Source organism: Schistocerca cancellata, chromosome 3 (genome assembly GCF_023864275.1).
Source record: "Schistocerca cancellata isolate TAMUIC-IGC-003103 chromosome 3, iqSchCanc2.1, whole genome shotgun sequence".
Classification (NCBI taxonomy): Eukaryota; Metazoa; Arthropoda; class Insecta; order Orthoptera; family Acrididae; genus Schistocerca; species Schistocerca cancellata.
The window spans coordinates 1,560,945-1,586,307 of NC_064628.1; the positions used below are offsets into that span (position 1 = coordinate 1,560,945).

The following is a 25,363-nucleotide window of genomic DNA, read 5'->3' on the forward strand; positions in this document are numbered from 1 at the left end:
GTCGAGTAAGTAATATACTGAAGAGTGGTTAGCAATCTCAGCAGTAATGGGATATGTAGTAAATCACGTTTTGGATTTCAAAAATGATGTTCCGCTGGGACAGGAATATACAACTTCACTGCCCATGTGATAGAGTCTTTAAATAGTAACATGTCACCAACAGGAGTTTTCTGTGACTTGTCCAAAGCATTTCATTGTTTGAACTATGACACTGTGTTACATTAATTACAATCCGTGGTATAAACGGAACAGTGTATGAGTGGTTTAAATGACACCTACAGAACATGAGGAAAAAAGTTCCTTTATATGGTTTAAGTGATACAAGGAAGCTTCCCTCTTGATCTAACTGGGGTGAAATTACATCAGATGTTCCACAGGGTTCGATCATGGGTCCCCTTCTGTTCTTGATATGAAAAGAGAGACTAAACAGACGATGTTTACTGATGATACAAGCATCATTACTAATCTAGTAAAAGAAACTCCAATACAAAATGACACAAATAATGTCTTTGGAAAAGTTATTGATTGGTTTTCTGCAAATGGGCTTGTTCTGAACTTTGATGAAACACAGTACATCCAATTTTCTACTGCAAGGAGTATAGTTCCTTCAATAAATATAACACATCAACAGAAGTCAGTAGCCAGGGTAGAGCATACTAAGTTTTTGGGTGTACATATAGACAAGGATCTTAATTGGAAAATTCATATTTTGTATCTTCTAAAGCGACTAGGTTCAGCAACTTTTGCTATCTGAATAATTGCTAGAGGATATAAAAATTAGCAAGCTATCATACTTTGCATACCTTCACTCTATGATGTCGTATGGAATAATATTTTGGGATAACTCAACACTTAGGCAAAAAGTATTCACTGTTCAAAAAGAAGTGGTTAGAATAACATGTGGGGCTCATAGTCGCAAATCTTGTAGGCATCTGTTTAAAAGGTTAGGAATCCTTACAACAGCCTCACAGTACATTTACTCAGTAATGAAATTTTTTCTCAACAACATGGACCAGTTTAAGAACAACAGTGACATTCATGAGTATAATACCAAAAGAAAGAAAGAGTTACACTATCCTCAACTTAAGCTATCATTGGCACAGAAAGAGGTAAAATATGCTGCTGTAAAGCTTTTAAATAAATTACCAAATGAAATAAAATGTCTGACAGACAGCAGTGACAGTTTTTTAAAAAAAATGGATATATCTCCTTCGCAACTCTTTCTATACCACAGATGAATTCTTGAATAGGAATAAATAAATCAATAGGTACAATACACACATCAGAAAAAGTTTTGCATCACCTCGGTTCCGAGAGTTCTGCAACCTGTACAGGAAAGTGGAAAAGAGATCAACACAAACATCATTTCTATCCTTTTTATTGCTCATGAAAACCACACATTGCATGTTGTACCACCATACAGTGAGACCTTCAGTGGTCCAGATTGCTGTACGCACCCGTACCTCTAATACACAGCAGCATGTCCTCTTGCACTGATGCGTGCCTGTATTCGTCGTGGCATACTATCCACAAGTTCATTAAAGCACTGTTGGTCCAGATTGTTCCACTCCTCAACGGCGATTCGGCGTAGATCCTTCAGAGTGGTTGATGGGTCACGTCGTCCATAAACAGCCCTTTTGAATCTATCCCCGGCATGTTCGATAGGGTTTGTAACGCCGGAAATGCATAGCCTCCTATTTCCATCTATTGTACTATTTTTTTCCTTGTTTTGTTACCTCAAGATATGACATTTCTGTCTCTTTATATATTGTAATTGTTTTACTGTTTGTATATATATATATATTTATACATTTATGTCGATGTATAATTGGTTTGTTTCGTAAATATTATTTGTATTTTTACGCTGGGTCTTGCCTAGGGAAGACTGCTATCGAACGATTACGTCGATAGGTCGTGTGAAGAATCAAAGTGTGTAGGATCTTTGGTAGTGTGAACTCGGCCGCGTGGAGCGCGGGCTGAGCAGAAGGAGTGTGGCGGGAGTAGCGAGTGGAGCAGGTGTGTTGTGTGACGCTCCCGCGAGTTGCCGCGCTTTCAGGGTTTGGCAGCATGTAATTGCGCTCGACTTGCGATGATAGTTTCTGACATGGTGTCGCGGACGGGAAACATTAACTAGCGCACATCAAGAGCCCGTTTCGTCTGGTGACCGTGTCGAGAAGAAGGCGCGCTAACATCCAGCTTCTGCAACAGCGACGGCCGACAATGAGTGACTGTCGCCACCTCCTCGACCGACGGCTTCAAACCTTCAATCAACCGACAAGGAAGACTGGACGCACGTAAAGTTTTAGAACTGTATGGCAGACCTCAGCTTTTCAAACTGTTCCATTTTCGTCACTATAATTACAGCAACTTAGCATGAACGTTTGTTGCTCATTGTCCCAATTGCATTACCAAGCAGAGTCCCTTCCTTTTCCGAAATGAACCCGAGTGTCGTTGAAATTCAAACGCCAGCATTAGAGTAATATAGCTAACTCGTTTTCACTGCTTTAACTTCAAAATTCGGTTAAAGTTTTTATAGCTGGCTACACTATTTAGACTACACAAGCACAAATTAAGAGTGCGAGTTTTGTTACCATATTTTAGCTTACCTGTGACTGCAGCTCAGCTTGGTACGTACTAAATTTTACTATTGTTAATTGTTCGGAATCATTTAATTCAAGTTCAAAGTTAAATCTCTTGTTTCTAAATTGCGTAGATTCAAGTAGTTTCTTGAAATGATTGTTGAGGTAGTCCAAGACTAACCGTATTTTACTGAATTTCGATGTGCTTCAGAAAGAAAGCTCACTATTAAATTCAGTCACTAAATTAACTTTCGATTTTCCGGTTTTATTAATTCTTTTGCTAAATTAAGTCAGGGTGTAGCGAAATTTATTACTTCTGACAAACTTTCAGTTTTCACACTACACGTGTCAACCTTCAGTTGCCACGCTTCTAGTGCTAATTATATGTGTAATAACCTTTCTTTTTCAGTTACTATAGTAATTGTCCTTAGGACTGGCGACCGTGATTTCCCCCAAATCTCAAATACCTAATTACCGCTAGTTAATTGTTAACGTAACGGCTGCACATTTACTTTCTTTATTAACTTTACCCCTTTTCAAAATTAATTTGCACCAGTTTCATTAGCACATTTCCTTTCATCAAGATGTAACTCTTTCCTCCCTCTTTACCGACAGGTTAACTTCGGTGACGATTGCTTTTCCAAAATTCCCATTAGGTACACGCGGTTTCATTTTTTACGGTCATTAAGGTCGGTAAGTGAGGGGGAGGTTACACGTGGCGACCTGGTGACAGGACAATCTTCAATTTTGAGGTTGTTCTGGACACGAATTTTGCATTGTGCTAATCTCGTAACAAAGTACTGGTTACGAAATGGTCGTTACGTCAGCGAGAATAAGTAGTGGGAGTAATCCTAATTGTATTTGAGATTTGGCATTTATATTGAAAATTATTAAAATGAGTGAAGGCAACAATTGCCAAAATTTGGTAGACTTGGATACGGAACAATCGGTCGAACAGTGGGAAACGCGCACTTCGGTTCCCATTGTTCAGGGGCAGGCGGCTAGCATGAAAGACGCGACCGCCGAAACGCAACAAAGAGCAGAAATGGAATTCCAAACTTTAGAAAATGTTTCGGAATCGGAAGCGAAAATCAAATCTGTACCCCTTGATGATCAATACAGGGGAACATATATAGAGGAACCAGCTACGGAAGTAAAACCGGTAGTCTCCGGGAATTTAACTGATTTATTGAATGTTTTGATTAATGAAATCAAGAGTCAATCGGCAGAAATTATAGCTCTGTCTGGCAAGCAAGAAGCTCAGTCTGCCAAGCAAGAAGCTCAGTCTGAAAAAATTGAACGAAAGCTAGACAATCAGAACAAAGCTATTAATGTTGTTAACAGCAATGTTGGCGTTGTTAATACAAAAGTTGAATCAAAGAAGATATTGTTGTAATTAATACCGAAATCGGTAATCTTAAACAGGAAATGATAGGCGTTCAGGCGGAAATTGCGAGCATAAATACTCGTTTTTATTCCGAAATTAGCAGAATCGAGAAAAGTGTAGGAGAGTCAGTTGCTCCGATCATCGAGAATAAGGTGACGGAACAAATTCAATTAGTGAAAAAAGAGGATCAACAGAAGGTGGAAACTTTAAAGGCTTTAGTGTCCGAAATAGACACTAAAGTGAGGGAGCAGGCTAATACCTGCGAAGAGAAAAAGAGGGAAGTGGAAACGCTTGCGACAACCTCTTGCCAAGTAATTACGAGAGTGTCGGAATTAGAAAAGAAACTTGACGAAAAACAGAGCTATGTGCCAATCTGTGCACATAGTTCGGAATTGTTGACGAAAGAGGAGCGGTTCGACCCCTTGAAAAAAGGCGGTATACACGCGACGGATTTCATTAAAAATTGTGAAAGAGTTTTACTCAGATCATGGACTAATGAGAGAAAAATTAATGCGGTTATTGATGTGCTGGCTGGTGATGCCAAGCGTTGGGGCTTAAACCTCGACATTACGAACCTGACTTTTGACGAGTTTAAAAATTTGTTTCTGGCTGAATACTGGTCAGAGCAAAAACAGCAAAGTGTCTGGCGCGAATTTGTCGTATCGAGGCCTTTCGATGCGAGTTCGCGCGGCTCGATGAAGGAGTTTTGTGAGGGCTGGATCCGCAAGTTGGAATATTTGCGTGATTGCCGCACGGAATCCGAAATAGTCTGGGAACTCTACAGGAAGCTTCCAGATGACACAAAACGCTACGTAGGAAGCAATTACAGGACAATAAATGATTTCCTGGAAAGAGTGGAGGACGAGGACAATTGGCGCAATAATCGCGACAGTGGTAGAGGCGGTGGTAACAACAACGGGTACCACAGCAACCACAACAACGATAACCATGGAAATAATGCATACCGCAACCATGCCAGGAATAACAATAACGGTTCGGACCGTAATAACAATCGGTACAATGCAAATAATAACAGGAATGACGGAAACCAATATCGTACCAACGTGATACGGGCTTCACAGAATAGTAATAACGCCAGAGGGTGTGATGAGCCGCCTCAGCAGCATCCGGGGACCATATCTGCTGGGACGAGACAGGGAAACCATTAGCCGCGCCGGTGAGGGGCCGACAGGGCGTGGAGAAATTTTGGAGGCCCAATAACAAGAGAAAACCCAGGTGTCGTCGTTATGAAAATTCTGTGTGGAATAATCAATGGCGGGAGAGTGTGCCAGTGTTAGGAGAAAGGAGTGCGCCCACAAGTAGTAGATCAGCTGTATACACGGCAGTAGGAAGTACATTCACTGTCAGTGAGAACAATTTAAGTAGTGTTCCGGAAATCGATTATAAAGTAGCAGCTGTAACACCCACAGCGGAACTGGAGATTGAGTTTAAGAATGATTCGCAAGTGTTGAGAGAAGATCAGATGTCGGATAAAACGTCCGTCATTGAGCGAGGGGATGCAGAGAGGGATGAGGTCTGGTTAAGGCAGTTCGGTCGCTTATACGACGAACTAAGAGATTATAGGGGTCTGTATGGAAGAAGCGTTTATGGGGAGCGCGGGCAGGATTTGCCGCGTCTCGTCCCGCAGGAAGATAGTGTTTGTGAAATGATAGAAAGTTCTGGCCCTAACCGGCAGACTTTACCAGAAATAGTTGATGTTAATGGGGAGCACGACCAAGATTCGTCGTGTTTCGTCTCGCAGGAGTTGGATGTTGAAGCAGTAACGGAAAGTTCTGGCCCTGACCGGCAGACTTTACCGGAAGTTATAGTGTTAGAAGTGGCCGACCCATCCGACGCAAAACTCCAGTTTAAACATTGCGAGAGTATTAAGGAGAAAGATTACGAAAATTTTAGTGATAGCCGGACACGATTGGTAGAAAAGCACATAGATTACAGCGTGTATGAGGTTAGAGCTGACATTATATGGTCAGACGATAACAGTGTGGGTTGCGCAGATCTAGAGGAAGTAATTGCAGATACTACTGGGCACATTTCTCCAGGTAGAGTGGCAGATGAGATCAATCTGACTAAAGAGGAATCAACGAAGGTGACAATTAGTGAATTGATAGCAAAGCAACACTCACTAGTTGACGAGTTACAGGAAAAGGTTTCGGTATTGGAGGCGAAGCTACAGACTAAGCCTCAGGACAAACCTGTTGAAATTAAAACTGTATGTGAACAGAGGCTGAAAAGGCCGCCAGATAAGCCGGATTTAGGATCAAAGTCGGATGGTTTTTTCTGGAATGACCTGGATATAGACGAGGATTTACTGTGGAAAAATAAAGAAACAGTCGAGGACAAGTGTAGACAGATAGTAGTGTCTGTTAATATGCATGACCTACAACTAAACGTGTTGATTGACACCGGTGCAGAATTGAGTGCTGTATCTGGGAAAATATTTGATTTACTGAAAGCCAGACCTGGCATCGTAGTTATGCCAGTAACAGGAGTGAAAATTATCGGTGCTACTGGGAAGGCCAGTAAACCGGTCACAAAACAGATTTTTGTCAACATCGAGATATGTGGGGCACGATTTGAACAAGAGTTTTTCGTCGTGCCAGACTTAACTACGGAAGTAATTATCGGGTTAGATTGGCTATTAAAGTACCGTACAGTGATTAATTGCGAAAGCAAAACTTTGACATGTACGTCACAAGATAAAACAATAGTAGTTAGCTTTGACGAGGCAGGAGACGGTGTGCATAGGCAATACCAGCCTATACACATTGTTAACTGGCCGGATGACATTGACGTAGGAATGAATTTGAACTGCCGTAGCGTGAGGAATTTCGGCATTGACAAAAGTGTAGAAAGTGAATTGGAAGAGATAATCAAATTCCCTCCACGGATTGACATTAGTATTGGTGTGAAAAAAAGATCGTTTGCGAGAAGTAATGAAGCTAAAAGTCGATGCTCGCATATGTCGTCATGACGCTAAAGCGCGTTTTGCTAAGTTTGCAATCGGAGACATAGTACTTGTAAAAGCTCACGAGAAATCGAGCGAGATAGACCCTGAAATCTCTAAATTTAAGTTTGTTTATAATGGACCATATAAAGTCATTGGTATATCTCACACAAATGCTTATTGCTTAGAGTATCCAAGCTCTGGAAAACGATTAGGTATACGGAATATTGTAGACTTGAAATTGTACCAACCTAGGATCGATTAATACCACACAATGGGTAATTTGTACAGTACGTAAATATAGAGTGTAATATTTAAGGATGTGCCATTTTACGATGCTTTTGCCTGACCTAGAGGTCATTAAAGAAGTTGTAATTAATAAGTAATTAATTTTGACTAAATGATTTAAGAGTAACTGATTAGTAATCATCTGAAAAGTCCAAGCTGCTAGTTTAAGTTTTCAGCTGAGTCACAGTAGATTAAGGAATGTAAATATGATTTTGTAACTTTCTGTAATATTTCATGAATGTGTGTTTTTATTAGTCATTGCCAATGTACTTAGACGCTGTTTTAAGTTTCAGGCTAGTACATGCGTGTGATGATGGACAGTGTTGAGTTATCCACTGTGATAGTGTTCATGGACTCCTTGAGATTACTCGGGAGTGAGTTTTTCCGAAAGAATTCAGTGAAACAGACGTTCTGCAAATGCCGTTACACAGGCGAGTGAGATCAAGCGTGCCGCATAGGCGGGCGCAACAATATTGGCGAGGCGGAGCAGCTGTCGGCTCTTGTGTCGCTGTCGGCTTTTGTGCCGCTGTTGGCATTCTTTGTACTCGCGAGTACGGAATGTGGAGTTGCTTTTCTTCCCGGACAGCTGATGTGAAAGAATTCTGCTGTCAATATTTATGTTTTTTTTCGATCTGCTGTATATTATTTTCTTGTTTAGCGTTAATTGGACATGACGAGAAAATTAATTACGAAAAGGTTACATAAAATGTGTATTCTATGTAATTAATCATTAGTTTGCGTATTTTGATATACCTGTTTTTTATGACCATGTACTCTGATTAATTTTGCAAATAGTATTCCATTTATTATAGTGTTACGAATTTTAATGATTTTGGTATAGCTAAACCACTTTCTATGTTTTTTATGAATTTTGATATGTTGTCAACCTGTTTTACTTTGTGCAAGATGACAGAGTGGAATAAGATTAGGAGTATCTCCACTCAATTATTATTGTATAAAAATTGGTTTATGATTAATTAGACGAATGCTAAATTTTTTTGATGTTTTGAGCGTATGCATTTACGCTGTTTCTTTTTTGGGACATTTTCTGAGTCTGTTTACGTTACACAAACATCCTCAGACAATGTGGGGCATGTGTAACGCCGGAAATGCATAGCCTCCTATTTCCATCTATTGTACTATTTTTTTCCTTGTTTTGTTACCTCAAGATATGACATTTCTGTCTCTTTATATATTGTAATTGTTTTACTGTTTGTATATATATATATTTATACATTTATGTCGATGTATAATTGGTTTGTTTCGTAAATATTATTTGTATTTTTACGCTGGGTCTTGCCTAGGGAAGACTGCTATCGAACGATTACGTCGATAGGTCGTGTGAAGAATCAAAGTGTGTAGGATCTTTGGTAGTGTGAACTCTGCCGCGTGGAGCGCGGGCTGAGCAGAAGGAGTGTGGCGGGAGTAGCGAGTGGAGCAGGTGTGTTGTGTGACGCTCCCGCGAGTTGCCGCGCTTTCGGGGTTTGGCAGCATGTAATTGCGCTCGACTTGCGATGATAGTTTCTGACATGGTGTCGCGGACGGGAAACATTAACTAGCGCACATCAAGAGCCCGTTTCGTCTGGTGACCGTGTCGAGAAGAAGGCGCGCTAACATCCAGCTTCTGCAACAGCGATGGCCGACAATGAGTGACTGTCGCCACCTCCTCGATCGACGGCTTCAAACCTTCAATCAACCAACAAGGAAGACTGGACGCACGTAAAGTTTTAGAACTGTATGGCAGACCTCAGCTTTTCAAACTGTTCCATTTTCGTCACTATAATTACAGCAACTTAGCATGAACGTTTGTTGCTCATTGTCCCAATTGCATTACCAAGCAGAGTCCCTTCCTTTTCCGAAATGAACCCGAGTGTCGTTGAAATTCAAACGCCAGCATTAGAGTAATATAGCTAACTCGTTTTCACTGCTTTAAGTTCAAAATTCGGTTTAAGTTTTTATAGCTGGCTACACTATTTAGACTACACAAGCACAAATTAAGAGTGCGAGTTTTGTTACCATATTTTAGCTTACCTGTGACTGCAGCTCAGCTTGGTACGTACTAAATTTTACTATTGTTAATTGTTCGGAATCATTTAATTCAAGTTCAAAGTTAAATCTCTTGTTTCTAAATTGCGTAGATTCAAGTAGTTTCTTGAAATGATTGTTGAGGTAGTCCAAGACTAACCGTATTTTACTGAATTTCGATGTGCTTCAGAAAGAAAGCTCACTATTAAATTCAGTCACTAAATTAACTTTCGATTTTCCGGTTTTATTAATTCTTTTGCTAAATTAAGTCAGGGTGTAGCGAAATTTATTACTTCTGACAAACTTTCAGTTTTCACACTACACGTGTCAACCTTCAGTTGCCACGCTTCTAGTGCTAATTATATGTGTAATAACCTTTCTTTTTCAGTTACTATAGTAATTGTCCTTAGGACTGGCGACCGTGATTTCCCCCAAATCTCAAATACCTAATTACCGCTAGTTAATTGTTAACGTAACGGCTGCACATTTACTTTCTTTATTAACTTTACCCCTTTTCAAAATTAATTTGCACCAGTTTCATTAGCACATTTCCTTTCATTTAGATGTAACCGTTTCCTCCCTCTTTACCGACAGGTTAACTTCGGTGACGATTGCTTTTCCAAAACTCCCATTAGGTACACGCGGTTTCATTTTTCACTGTCATGAAGGTCGGTAAGTGAGAGGGAGGTTACAGGTTCATGTCTGGAGATCATGCTGGCTGCTCCAGTCGAGCGATGTCGTTATCCTGAAGGAAGTTATTCACAAGATGCGCACGATGGGGACGCGAATTGTCGTCCATGAAGACGAATGCCTCGCCAGTACGCTGCTGATATTGTTGCACTATCGGTCGGAGGACGACATTGAGGTATCGTACAGCCGTTACGGCGCCTTCCATGACCACCAACGTCGTACGTCGGCCCCACCTAATGCCACCCGAAAACAGCAGGTAGCCTCCACCTTGATGCTGGACAGTGTGTCTAAGGCGTTCAGCCCGACCGGGTTGCCTCCAAACACGTCTCCGACGTTTGTCTGGTTGAAGGCATATACGATACTCATCGGTGAAGAGAACGTGATGCCAATCCTGAGCGATCCATTCGACATGTTGTTGGGCCCATCTGTACAATGCTGCGTGGTGTAGTTGTTGCAAAGGCGGACCGCGCCGTGAACGTCGGGAGTGAAGTTTCGCATCATGCAGCCTATTGCGCACAGTTTGAGCCGAAACACGACGTCTTGTGGCTGCACAAAAGCATTATTCAACATGGTGGCGTTGCTGTCAGGGTTTCCTCGACCCACAAACCGTAGATAGCGGTCATCCACTGTAGTAACAGCCCTTGGGCGGCCTGAGCGAGGCATGTCATCGTTGGTTCCTGTCTCTCTGTACCTCCTCCATGTCCGAACAACATCGCTTTGGTCCACTCCGAGACGCCTGGACACTTCCCTCGCCGCCCGGTGTGGCCGAGCGATTCTAGGCGCTACAGTCTGGAACCGCGCGACCGCTACGGCCGCAGGTTCGAATCCTGCCTCGGGCATGGGTGTGTGTGATGTCCTTAGTTTAGTTAGGTTTAAGAAGTTCTCAGTTCTAGGTGACTGATGACCTCAGATGGTAAGTCCCATAGTGCTCAGAGCCATTTGAACCATTTGAGCCACTTCCCTTGTTGAGAGCCCATCCTGGCACAAAGTAACAATGCGGACGCGATCGAACCGCGGTATTGACCGTTTAGGCATGGCTGAACTACAGACAACACGACCCGTGTACCTCCTTCCTGGTGGAATAACTGGAAGTGATCGGCTGTTGGACCCCCTCTGTCTAATAGGCGCTGCTCATGGATGGTTGTTTACATCTTTGGGAGGATTTAGAGACATCTGTGAACGTCAGAGGGACAGTATCTATGATGCAATATCCACAGTCAACGGCTATCTTCCTGAGTTCTGGGAACCGGGGTAATGCAAAACTTTTTTTGATGTGTGTATATGCATTTTGTGCCATTAATGGCAGTGAGGTAGCAAATAAAAATTTGCAGCTTTAAAAAAAACTTTCATTCCTGTGTGCATATCTTATGCACTTAGCACGATCCACATCATAAAGGTTATCGTGAGATTGATCAATGGAACACGGAACTAACTAACTGAAGACACTTTTCTCAAAGAGGCAGGGCAACTTCAGCAAAAAAAAAACTTAGCTAAATATAGCCGACCTTCGATTGGTTATGAAAATAGCGACGCAGGTCACATTATTCACATAGATTTCGGAATAGGAGTTCGGGACTGAACCATGCGGTCGACTGAGAACCAAAATATGACCTTACGGAGTATCTTCACAAAAATGTGATCGGTCGAGGAGTTTTAAACCACTAGAACTCAACACGTCGTATTGGACTACGAAACAAAACATGAGTCTACGGAATATCACGCCAGTTCTAAATGAAAAGTAGAATTAAATGCATAGGTTCTTAATTGCACAAGCAGGCACACCTGATATTTGTCGACTACAGCGCCACCTATCACGAATAGGCAACAATAGTTTGAGTAAATCGGACATACTATTTGGTGTATAATCAGAATATGCAATAAGAATGGGGCGTTTCTGGTTTGAAAATACGAAATTGACCCCACTCGTGCCGGAAGGGTTGTTAGAAGGTGGCCAGTTGAAGTAAAGCCTTATTAATACTAACTTTTCGCCAATAACATTTTTTTCGTACAATGCCTCGTTTTCGAGATATTTTGCTGTCTCAAGTTAAAACAAACAGCCCGTATAAAAACGGCCTAATGGATAACATCACAAGTTCCACGAGGCATTTCGCGAAAGATGCTGTTGTGTACAGAAAAGAAGCAACGTTAGAAAAGTGGAGTGAAATGAAGGAAAACCTGTAGAGAATCAACATTTGGTGGAGGGATTGGTGGTTCACTGTGAACGTAAGTAAATATAGCGTATCGTGCATAAAAAGGTAGAAACACAATTTATTGTATGATTACACGATTGCAGAACAACCACTGGAAGCATTAGCATGCATAATGTATCCAAGAGAATGCGTACGGAGTGATTTGAAATGGAACGGCCAAAAAAAAAAAAAAAACTAATCGCAGATAAGGCAAACCCCAACCAAATTCATTGAAAGAATACAAAGAAGTGCAGTCAGCCATTAAGAAGACAGCTTACAAAATCCTCGTTTCACCAGTATTTGAATATTGCTCGCCAGTTTACGATCTGAGCAGATGTGGTTGGTACAGAAAACGGAGGTGATCCAAAGAAGAGCAGCACGTTTCGTTATACATTCATTAGCGCAAAAGCAAATTGGAGATGCTCAGACAGCTACAGAACAAGGCTGCCAGCCGCCCACTCTCTTTCGACCAATATAATTAGTGCTAAATATTGCGTTCTAATAGCAGAGAATGGGCTAAATGTGTAACCTCAGAGGTTTTAGGTTCGATAACTTGTCTAAACGTTGGTTACGCTTCGCTTTGTTTGTGACCATTTGGCCACTTGGCTGTAGAATCGTTCGATTTTGTTGACTTGTCTAGTAAATGATGGGAATTGCAAAATACGGCAAAGTACTATAGCTAAGTAACTGGAGACGACAGGTAGTAATCACTGAAATTAAATTAAGTTTATTTTAACAAATGAAGTTGTATCACTTGAGATTTTCGGCCTTACAATAAAAGAAATAAGACAGAAAGGGATTTGATAAGAAAATCTCGTCGGCAAGAGTCATCTATGTGTCAAGAGAAGCTAACATCACAGCTGATTTGAACAAAGCGAACTCCTGTACCACGGAGCCATTTCACATGGGCGCTTAGTTTCGAAGTCCGAAGTCACCATAACTTCAGAAAAATCAGAAATTAAACATCCTTATGTAATTCAAATAGATAATAACACGGTCAAATAACATCTATTTAATTTCTCTTTAGCGCTGCTAGCTAGTAACAAATTAATTTAAACAGAGTTTAGTTCTCTGCAGCACATTGCGGCATTGTAAAAAGTAATGTTTCATCTTGCTTCAGAGTCTTAACACCTATCTAAAGTTAAAGGTTTCGCAGTCCGCCAACATCTGTCACCCGTCGATGCTGAATTAAGTTGAGAACTCAACACAAAGCGTAAAACTTAGTCTTTCACACACGGAGTGGCGGATACGCCGCACAAAATCTGTCTCTAGCACTGCCTATTCCGAACTCACCACCCAGACCACACACGATGGAAATTCCTTTTATGGCCATCATTCAGATATGGCAAAGAGAACGTTTTTACAGATAGCTCTCTTTTTTGTGGTTATTTGCCGCCTGGAAACTACATTATACGTCTTACTACTTAGCTAGTTATTGTCAAATACACATTGGAACCTTTAGCAACACTGGTTTACACAAAGAAAACATGTTTGTAAATTAACATAAAAACTAAGGAAACAGTTATTCCGAAACGACTTTTGACGACCTTTCACCTCATGCCCTCAAAATTTATAGTGCATGCCCCATAGGCTAGTTACATAGCAATTCATTAATGGCAAATTTAAAGAAAGTTAATATAATTATCGAGGACACTGAATATTATAAAATAACTAAGGCAGACAACAGCTTGTGGATGTACCTACACCGTGCTGACTTCATAATACGTGTTACAGTGACGAGTTGCGTCGCGCTCTCAAATTATAATACGAGTATAAACAAGCGTATTTCATTTGCCACGTTGTCTGAATTTGTTGCACCTCAGGTTCTCGTACAATTAATTCATTAAGGAATTAATTTAAAAAACAGTTATTAATTTTGCTGTAACTTTCACAGTTTTTAGCATATAAAAGAATTCTAAGTGGCGATGGACTCATCTCATGAATATGCTCAGTTTGGTGGCTTTGAAGTTAATGTAACGTTACTGGACAGTGTGACTCTAAATATCCAAGATTTCTAGGTAAACATACTGTATTTTATTTCAGTGACAACTCTCGCCATATTTCTTCCGTTCCGTGCATGCAGCAGTGCGGTATTTTGGCGGCAGAGAAATCCGCCACGTGTTGAGGGTGTGTTTACGTGAAGGCCGGTAGTCCTGCTTAATCTGCTGTCCTTAGGCTGGACCACCGGGACCGCAACTGCCAGGGAAGCGAGTTTAAAAACGTGTGCTCCTCGGCATGTGTTACAAGACACTTCAATAAAAGCGTTGTGTGCTACGGTTGGATCACTGTTAACATTTTGAGAGCATACGTTTCTAGAAGAGAACCAGTGTGTTCCTTCCTCCAACGAATATCTAAAGAAAAGGTCACAAAGGTAAAAATGGTTCAAGTGGCTCTGAGCACTATGGGACTTAACATCTGAGGTCATCAGTCCCCTAGAACTTAGAATTACTTAAACCTAACTAACTTAAGGACAGCACACACGTCCATGCCCGAGGCAGGATTTGAACCTGCGACCGTAGCGGTCGCGCAGTTCCGGACTGAAGCGCCTATAAGCACTCGGCCGGCACACAAAGGTAAACCTAGATAGTTTTGCCTCACACACAGGCTTCCCAACTACCGACGTTTCCACGAGAGAAAACACACACACACACACACACACACACACACACACACACACACACACACACACACACACACCCGCAAACGCAACTCACACACAAATGACCACAGTCTCTGGTAGCTGAAGCCATTAAGCCTTTGCTCATGTGTGTGTGAATTGCATTTGCGTGAGTGTATGTGGATATGTTGGCTATTGCTGACAAAGGCCGTGTTCCCCGAAAGCTTACTTTCCGACAGACTTTTTGTGGTGCCTGTCTGCGACTGAGCAACTCCGCAATGTGGTGAGTAGCAACTATCCATTTCATAATACTGTATTGGCAAGAAGAATATTCCATGTTTGATAAGTTAAAATTGAAGCTACGTTTGCACAGCCTCCATCCCTAACCCCACTCCAACTAAATCCTATGCCAGGAGTTGAAAGCACTGTTCAGAACGTTATTCCATCGAAGTGTCAAGAAGTCTCCACTGTGCAACAGCGTAAGTCATTTACTCACCGCAAAGTGTACCTTAACCTGCAGGTTAGATCAATAGTATTAATAAGCGATGAGCGTGTGAGGTGTACTGTTACAGAGCAATTCTTTAAATACTTTGATAAATATTAGAGACGAATTTCGGTTTCTTTAAGGTACTTTTCTATCAGAAAGCGAACTTTCCTCTCCGCGGAATGTTATTCTTCATTGTTTTAGTCCGAACCAACCCAAGCAGTTGCCTTACAGATTTAAGTGTTTACTAGCCTAATATATAGTATTTGGTGCTTTTTGTAGCTATAGCTGCGTTCTGCAAAGATATCCTGTTTAAATGATGCATTACATAAAACATCTAAATAAAATTGGCTGCCGCTTACCTAAGGGGTAGATGGGTAAGTAGGGCAGTCACTGCAGGGCTAGAGGATGTGAGAGGGCGATGTTTTATAGTTCGTCTTTCAGTAATGTCAAATCATGGCCACGCATGATTCATTATGGTCGGCTGCTGTGGTGTAAATTTTGACACGAAACTAATACTGATTTGCGAGTTGTCGTTACAGAGACGGCCATCTTCAAGAGTGGTACTTTTCTCATAGGAAGGAATATGAAATTAAGGCTGTTGTAATGGAACGCAATGAGTAGAAGGAAAATGACATCGAAAACATTCAGTTATTTTATTCGTGGCTGTAATTTTCAGCAACTGTAGTATTATTTTTTCAGGATAAATTTCAGTAATCAGTTTCAAATAGATTTTATCATCTTTACCGGTTTCGTCGAATTAATTTGTCAAACCGGTAAAGATAATAAAATTTACTTACAACTGATGACTGAAATTTATGTTGAAAAAATATTTATTAAACGTCTGTGATCGTGTCTGATACTACACAATGCATTTAAATACTAGTACCGTTGCTGTTATTAACAAATTAATCACCCGTCCACGCAGACAACACGGAAAAACTTTGGCGGGCGATTACAGTGTCACAGCTTTGGCGTCGCCGAAGGTGGCGGCAATGTGGAACAGGGGAAAGTCGACACGAAGTGTTCCGAACGATGCCGACTTTCAACGACCAGTACTCGGAGCCCAGTGGCCGACTACCACAGCCCTGCTATGGCTGGTCTGTTAGCGGCTCATAACATAACATTTTACGAGTATGTAGGTTACAAATTAATAATAAGATGGGTACATGTGCTCTCCGAGATGCTACCTCACAATGTCGGTATTGGCTCTGATGTCGGCCGCACTGCAGTCATCCAGAGATGATACTTTCCTGCAGACACAGTGTCGTTAGTGAACAAATGAAGAGAGTTGTTGAATCGTCGGAGAAACGATTATATTCTTACATTATGAATGAAACACGCACAACACTGGTGTAACATTCTACAATATTTATTATTTGATACGCGAACCGGTTTTCGGCTGTTACGCCATCATCAGGTACAAAAATAATTATGTGATGGAGTGAAATTTTGTTGGATCAAGGATTGTGAGAATAGGAATAAAACAAGCGAGGTCATTTCAGTGTAAATGTGATGTAAGATTATTTAAGTAAGATGAAATATTAACCAGTGTACTACAAATTACACAGGGGTACGTTGCAAGAGCAGCATACATATTTTGTTCTCTTGTCACGAGCTTTTGTTGAACACTTTCGGCACCGTCTGTAGGTTCTTTCTAAAACAGACATATGATCGCCTACTTTTGCCAATCGAACATGATCTCGTACGGTGTTCTTCTTGTTTAGAATGGTTATTGGACGTCCTTTTTTTGCGGGATGTAAAACCATCTATCAATTGTTTTGCGAGTAGTAATCGAAAGTTCAATTGATCGTCATATCCCTCTTGTCCTTATTGGTTTTGTACAATATAAAGGAATTTACAACGTCCATGTCTAATAGGAAATAGTGAATCCGGTGCCACCACTTACGAGAACGTCGACCTATTGCATAACGTTCTCTAAGTTGATCAAAGTGATCTACACCTCCTATTATGGTACTGTATGTTTCCACAGCTGTGGGACACGTAACCATGCTGGTTGTGCCATCCATATTCTTTCTTGAGACAAGTGCGGTTTCTCTAGGATTGTCTGAAGTTGTCAAAATAGTGACAGGTTTATTGTCCATCCATTTTATAGCTGCAATGCCACATTTGCGTTGAATCTGAAATTCTCCTCTTTTCAAGGTACATTTATCTTTCATCATTGAAGGAAGCCCTTTCCAGTTTGCTCTGACAGTCCCTATAGAGTAGATTCCATTGTTCAAAAGCATTTGCATTAGATTCACTATGGTGAAGAACTTGTCAAACGCTACTAAACTGTTATTATATTCTCTCCCAGAGAATTTTCTGTACATCTGTCATTTGATTTTCCTGTGTAAATATCAAATTTTATGACATAGCCAGTCTTTGAATCTGCTAAACACCATACCTTGTATCCTCGTTTCACTGGCTTGAGAGGCATATACTGCTTGAGCGAAGACCGTCCCGTGAAAGGTATCATGCTTTCATCCACAGCCAATACCTTACTAACAGTGTATGGCTTACGAATTGTGTTGTTCAGAAAGGTTATAAGAGGTCTGACCCTGTGAAGTTTATCGTGGTTTGGATGCCCTCTTGAAGGATTCAGCCTGTTGTCATTTATGTGAATAGTTTCACATATCTTTTTGAAACATTTGCATGTCATAGGTTTCGATATGTAAGGCTCACCTAAGGCAGGTTCTGAACTCCAGTAGTGCACTACACTTGGCAACACAACCACGCTCATCAAGATATTCAATCCAATCCAGGCCTGTAAGTCCTCTACAGATAAATTTGTCCAGTTATTTGTTGACTCACTTACAGTCTGACCAGATTGCCGTTTTTGTTTCTGTTGCTCTGCATTCAGATTTGTCTGCTGAACCACATACTACAGTATCTCATTGGTAAATAAAGAAAGGAAGTAGTCTCTGTGCTGTGTTTTGTCAATGGGTGGATGACAACTGGTTCTCGTTTTGTATCAACGCGAAGAAACTCGAAAACAGCAGTGTCATCGGACCATTTCTCTTCTGCCAATGGCTCTTCTGCACTTACGGTACTGTCACTAGAAATATCGACGTCCATGGAGCAAGAATTGTTTGCACTGTTATTGATATTAGGTTGTGGACCAAACACGGATCAACGTCTGAAACAAATTCATCTTCTGATGCTTCATCACTTTCTATTTCAGAATCCCCAGGATCGCTAGGCAGTGAAAATAGCAACTCCGATGCTTCTTCTGGTGTGTATTTCTTACTATAGGCGTGCTTCTTTGACATTTTTGCTACGAAAAGCAAAGAAAGATTTTGAGGCGAACAATAAGTGATAATATGATATTCCAATTATATTTGCCACCAATATTAAAATTTAATTACCACAATGTGAAAACAGTAAAGCTATGAGCTGATAATAGTGACACAGACATATACTTCAGAAGCGAAGCAAACTCTTCCAACAACAGTAGTGATCCCGAGATACACACAAACCGATTGTTGTAGCAGTTTTCATACACCTGGTACAGTGTACTACCACAAGATGTCAGGCAAATACAGCGGTGGTAATAGTCCCAGAAGCATTGTGGTATCTCGACGTTTGTGGTAAGTATGCTTCCCAAGGACGACAAAAGACATTGTGGTATATATACTTCCCGAGCCCCTTTCAGAAACGACTTTTGGTGGTATGCATACTTCCCAAGAACCCTGGGAACATCATTATTTGGTGGGATATATACTTCCCACAGCCCTAAAAGCTATGTTTAGCAACAAACAGAAACCAGGGCTAGTGCAGCGGACTACCACTAGGGATCAGGAGCGTACGGAAGTGGGGAAACGAATTTCCATGAATGCAGTAAAGGAATACCATTAGTGGGAAATATATCTCTCACAGTTGCGAAAGGGTTAACACGTCAACAAGTCTCGACTTGTCTGAGGCCTTGCTGACGAAACAGATTTACGGCCCCAATACATAATCATGATGTCACTTCCGATTATGCCATGTAAATTTAGAACAAGTCTTGACTCGTCTCAGAGCCTGGTAAGAATACATACACGTCTCAGCGCAGTTCCCTGTGACACGAGTGCGGGGAGAGGGATGGGGAAGAGATGGGGGAGAGGGGCAGCGAGTCTCAAGACCCACTCCTCTCCAGTTTCTGGAATCACGGTATGAAGACGTGTTAGAGGTGAACAGCAGCACTTATTGTTGAAGGGGGCCTGAATGCTCGACAGCTTGTACCACAGACAGTAAATCATGTTGTCATAACTTTCATGATCAGGGTTCCAATCCTTCAGGAGAATGGGAGACCCCACACTGCAGTTCACACCATAAACACTTTGAGAAATATACTAATCCCATAACGGCTTGCTGGTCCCCTGATTTGTCACTTACAGGGCACGCCTCGAACGTCATGGAAAGACATATACTTTATACCAAACTCTAGCCACCAAATTATCATTTCTCATACTGATGTTGATGATTTACATCAATTCCGAATGGAATAAAAGATCAATCATTTAATTTTGTTGCTTGATGAGCACCTCCACCGTCTGATATCGGAATGGTGCTTCATGATGTAACATTTCCCTTCTAAGTCAGTACATAAAATACTTTTGTTGCTCCAGTAATGTCTACTGTAACTTTTATCAGACATCTATCTGCATAGTGGGTCAGACATTTTATGACGTCCACCAGATACCTACATTTGCGAACAAGAAACGATGCTGCTCCCACTGCTAAGAAACTATTTCTCTTGGCGCGTTAGTCTACGATTATGTTTCCATTCCCGGTTGGTTGGTTGCGCTGCGACTAATCTGAACTTTCTCCGTCAACTCAGTCGCAATGGAAGCGCCTTTTACTACTAGCGTGTCTTAAGCTCATCTGAAAAAGAGCGTGTACGTGGGCTGAAAAAAAAAATGTTCAAGCCTAATATTGAGACTTTGTGTACTTAGAAAATACGTTCAGTTGCTTGTGGCTACCCAAGCTAGTAGCCATCTCCGCCCACATGCATTGACATTTTCACATGAGCCACTGTTCAAAACATTTGTGCATTTCACAGCGTATAGAGACAATTCAAAGTCACAAAACAGTCGCGTGTTAATATGACACGACAAAAAGTTCTTCAGTAATATCAAGAATCTCTCTGCTTGTCTGGATGTAATTATTTCGGATATTTAGTTTTCCACTGTTTCGGCGTCACATGAGTACGCAGTGAGCTCCTCTCTTATGCCCTACCGCTATTTCCTGCTTGTTACAGGGAAGGAGCCTCGTTCAGCAAGTGCCTGATGTACAACCAGAGCGATGTGACGGACTTGGGCGGCAGCAGGGAACCTGTGAAGTGCCAGCACGGCTGGGAGTACGACGATACGTGGTTCTCCCTGACGGTGACGTCACAGATGAACTGGGTCTGCGACAACCAGCAGGCCGTCAATGACGTCTTGTTCTACTCACAGATTATTGGAGTGGCCCTGGGGTTACTGTTTGGCTACATAGGCGACATGTGCGTAGCCATTTTTTTAAGGCTGGTTTAATCCATCATGAATCACTTAATAATTTTGATTAATTCACGAAAAGACACACTGATTATTTTCAGTATATAAGAAGTTAAATTATTTTTAGAATTTATGACTGGTTTTTCAATAGCGACAAATACGTAGTACATTCTTCACATGTCGCTACCGTTTGAGTCACTATTATAAGAATACATTATTATTATCATATTAAAATGTAGACTTTCACGGCAGGAAATATTATGTCCATTATAATCATCCGAGCTGTTATGCCGTGGTCAGTTGATGAATTCTGTGTCAATTCCCAACTTTTCGTCTCCGACTGCGGAAGACATCTTCAAGGGGGTCCGTAGCTCGATGGAAGGTCCAACACACCCACTGGCTCGCTAAATTCCGTGTCCGCGCGCCCCCGCGCCGCGGCGTGACGTCACGTGTTTTGCAAACGTCAGTGCAATTGGCCGCTGTCCGTCGCCGTCGATCGCCGTTGCCATCACCCAGTAGTGGGCGGGTGGTACACATCTTCTTTAACACCGGCATCCATATGCCGTTATATTTCACGCCCTCCTCATTTCGATTGAAATGATTAGGGTGTTTAGCGATTTCGATTGCCTCCCTGTAGAGCCTTTCGTAATATCCGCTTGTGGCCGCTAGTACTTGCGTCTCCTCGAAACGAATATTGTGGTTCCCTGGCTGGGAAGCATACTCCGCAACAGCTGATCGTTCCGTTTCTCCTCTTCTACAATTGCCTTTGTGCTCTTCCAAACGTTTAGAAACAGTTCTTTTAGTGGTACCCACATAAACATCTCCACAGCTGCATGGGTTCCTATACACTCCAGCTTTTCCAATGGTTTCAAATGGTTCAAATGGCTCTGAGCACTATGGGACTCAACTGCTGAGGTCATTAGTCCCCTAGAACTTAGAACTAGTTAAACCTAACTAACCTAAGGACATCACAAACATCCATGCCCGAGGCAGGATTCGAACCTGCGACCGTATCGGTCTTGCGGTTCCAGACTGCAGCGCCTTTAACCGCACGGCCACTTCGGCCGGCTTTCCAATGGTTTGCGAGCGTCATTGGCAGGCTTAAGGTATTCCTGTATCTTCCTGGTGGACTTGTAAATTACGGTAATATTCCGCATCGTCAAGATCCTCCCTATTCTTTCCGTAACATTTGTAACAAACGGCATGAAAACCTTAGATTTTGCGGTAGCCTGTACGTCACTATGATTTCTGAGTGGCTGCTTCAACGCACGTTTTATTTCGGTGGACGAATATCCGTTCTTCATTAGTGCATTGTGGAGATGTTCCATCTCAGCGTCGAGCAATTCAGGTTCACAAATATTTCTAGCTCTATTCGCTAACGTCTTGATAACACCCCGCTTCTGTTGTGGGTGGTGGCTCGACTCCCGGTGCAAATAACAGTCCGTGTGCGTGGGTTTGCGGTATACTGAGTGGCCAAACTACTATTTTCGTTTCTAAAAACAAGCACATCGAGGAAATGTAGTTTGCCGTCTACCTCCTCCTCCATTGTAAACTGAATTCTCGAGTTTATACTATTCAGATGTTCGTGGAACCGGCTTAGTTCCTCCCTGCCATGTCTCCAGAGCACAAACGTGTCATCCACGTATCGGAACCATACATTTGGTTTTTTGCTGGCAGTACCTAAGGCCTGTTCTTTGAATTTCTCTATAAAGAAGTTTGCAATTACGGGACTTACGGGGCTTCCCATAGCCACGCCATCCGTTTGCTCATAAAACTGTTTATTCCACTTAAAGTGGATCCCAACATGACCTGGGATCCAGAGAAAGACGACCGACCATCCATCTTGATGGAGGTCAGAAAGGAGATCTGGATGGTCACGACCAGTGGGTGTCGTGCATAGCACTGGTCGATAGCCTGATTACAAGGTTCCAGAGGCTTAAAACATTGCAGTTACTAGCATATTTGTTGTTCACTTCATTTGAGGTGACAATTTTAAACCTTGAAATTTATACTGTTGTTACGCAGTCCGTGATATTGTCACCTAATGTTAATTTAACAGTATTAATACGGTATTAATCCACTTGTGTGGTTCAGTGGCTCAGTGGTTGAGAGCTATACTACTGATCCAAAGGTCATGGGTTTGGCACCTGGTCAATCCTACAATATTTATCTGATACTTTTCACATCTGGAAGTGATTTTCGTATACGAAGTATGCGTAGTTACACCGAGGTTCGAGGGTTCACGTTGAACTGTATGTCCCACTATAGCTCAGTGGGTGTGACGCATATATCTGTCTATGATATGCTCGCTCCCATTGGGGTCGATATATATAATCTACTGAAGTTTATCTACACTCATGCTCATAAATTACGGATAATTGCAGAATGTGGTACCACACAACGTGGCACTACATAAAACTGGCGCTAATAGCATAGGCACGTAGGGAACACACACGACACAGATCTGTAAGTCCACGGTATTGGAGATGCATTGAGAAAACCGTCCCGAAACACATGTGCTACAAAACGCCACTGTTTCCTGCGCATGTACCCCGTCATCAATATGGGATATGATCACCATACGCACGTACACACGCCGCACAACGGGTTGGCATACTCTGGATCAGGTGGTCGAGCAGCTGCTGGGGTATAGCCTCCCATTCTTGCACCAGTACCTATCGGAGCTCCTGAAGTGTCCTAGGGGTTGAAGACGTGCAGAGATACGTCGACCGAGAGCATCCCAGACGTGCTCGATGGGGTTTAGGTCTGGAGAACAGGCAGGCCAATCCATTCGTCTGATATCTTCTGTTTTAAGATACTCCTCCGAGATGGCAGCTCGGTGGGGCAGTGCGTTATCATCCATCAGGATGCACCCCTGAAAAGGTGGACTTACTGGTGCAAAATAATGTCCTGATACACCTGACGTGTTACATTTCCTTTGTCAAAGACATGCAGGGGTGTGCGTGCACCAATCATAATCCCACCCTACACCATCAAACCATGACCTCCATACAGGACCCTTTCACGGACATTAAAAGGTTTGTATCTGGCTCTTGGTTCAAGCCAGATGGAAACACGGCGAGAATCACTGTTCAGACTATACCTGCACTCGTCCGTGAACATAACCTGGGACCACTGTTCCAATGACCATGTACTATGTATGTTCTTGACACCGGGCTTTACGGGATCTCATGTGACCAGGGGTCAGTGGAACGCACCTTGCAGGTCTTCAGGCGAATAAACCATGTCTGTTCAGTCCTCTGTAGACTGTGTGTCTGGAGACAACTGTTCCAGTGGCTGCGGTAGGGTCCCGAGCAAGGCTACCTGCAGTTGTCCGTGGCCGTCTGCGGGCACTGATGGTGAGATATCGGTCTTCTTGTGGTGTTTTACACTGTGGACTCCCCGTGCTGTAGCGTTTGGACACGTTGCCTGTCTGCTGGAATCGTTGCCATAATCTCGAGATCACACTTTGTGGCACACGGAGGGCCCATGCTACGACCTGCTTTGTTTGACCAGCCTTCAGTCGCCCTAGTATTCTACCCCTCATAACGTCATCAATACGTGTTCTTTAAGCCATTTTCAACACACAGCCACCATTAGCACACTTACTCGCTGTACTGTACTCTGACATGCACCAACACACCTCTGCTAGTGTGGACTGCTCCCAACACCACCGTGCAAAGACCATAGGTCAAATGCACTGCATGGTCATAGCCTGAGGTGATTTAAACCCACAAACCGCCCACCAGAGCGCTGTTTCACCATGTATCAGCATTATCCTTAATTTATGAGCATGAGTGTACATAGGTGCAGCTGAGAGCAAGTGGCGATAAAGATCTGTACGCCCTGGCAATGCCGGAGTGGCAGTACATTACCCTGTGTCCTTCACGTGGGAACATGACTAGCGATCAGGCAGACAGATCGCAATTTACTCTCTACCAGAGCCCTGAAATGGTAGATTTCAGTGTGTGACACACACATTCGCTGGTCGCACCAAGGACCAATTTGGCTCACTTATACGACAGAGCCCACAAGGATATCAAACGTCAAGGCTGGTAAAAAAAAAACGAATAAGTGTGCCCTAAGCAAACGAGTAGTCCGAGACATGTTAGGTCACACTGTCGGTGCAGTAAGAACCTCACCACAGGCTCCCCAGGCTAAGCTACTCACAAGTGAAGTCAGTCTCAGGACAGGTCCCAAGCACCAACCAGACATGCCAGAGCTTTGACCAGAAGTGCTCACCAGACTTAAGTCCCGCACCTGAGTGCTTTGCACCTCTCCAGAAAAAAATACCGTTTTCCCGCAAAGTACATGAAGACACACCGCCTTCACCCCATCTTGAGCCAATCACAGGGCTTTATAGGCGCTAAATATCCCCTCCCACGTGGCAGCACAAACTCATGTCAAACCAGGGGAAGAGTTAAGAAACCTGTGTCTCTAAAAAAAAGAAACCCCAAATTACTGGCTTTTTTAAGTTTCCGCAGAGGGGGGAGAGCTGATTTTTTCTGAAGTCGTGTCTCTTGCCATGGCAACAAGTGAACAGATACAATTCAAAGTTCTTTATCTAAATCGCCTGAGCCTTGGAGCTTGTTAGTCCTAGCTGTGAGGTTTAATAAGGATTCTATCTCTAAATGTTTTTCAGACACTGGAGGTTTCTTATAC

The 25,363-nt window shown here is 42.4% G+C and overlaps 1 protein-coding gene across 1 annotated transcript in view; it reads left to right on the top strand.

Annotated features, from left to right (window-relative positions):
* Positions 1 to 25,363, top strand: part of LOC126175250 (solute carrier family 22 member 7-like) — a 163,762-nt gene that overhangs the window by 16,210 nt on the left and 122,189 nt on the right. Inside the window, exon 2 of the mRNA XM_049921891.1 lies at positions 20,467 to 20,709. Within this exon, the coding sequence (XP_049777848.1) occupies positions 20,495 to 20,709 (215 nt within the window). The 5' untranslated portion in view covers positions 20,467 to 20,494. The remainder of the gene's footprint in view (positions 1 to 20,466; positions 20,710 to 25,363) is intronic.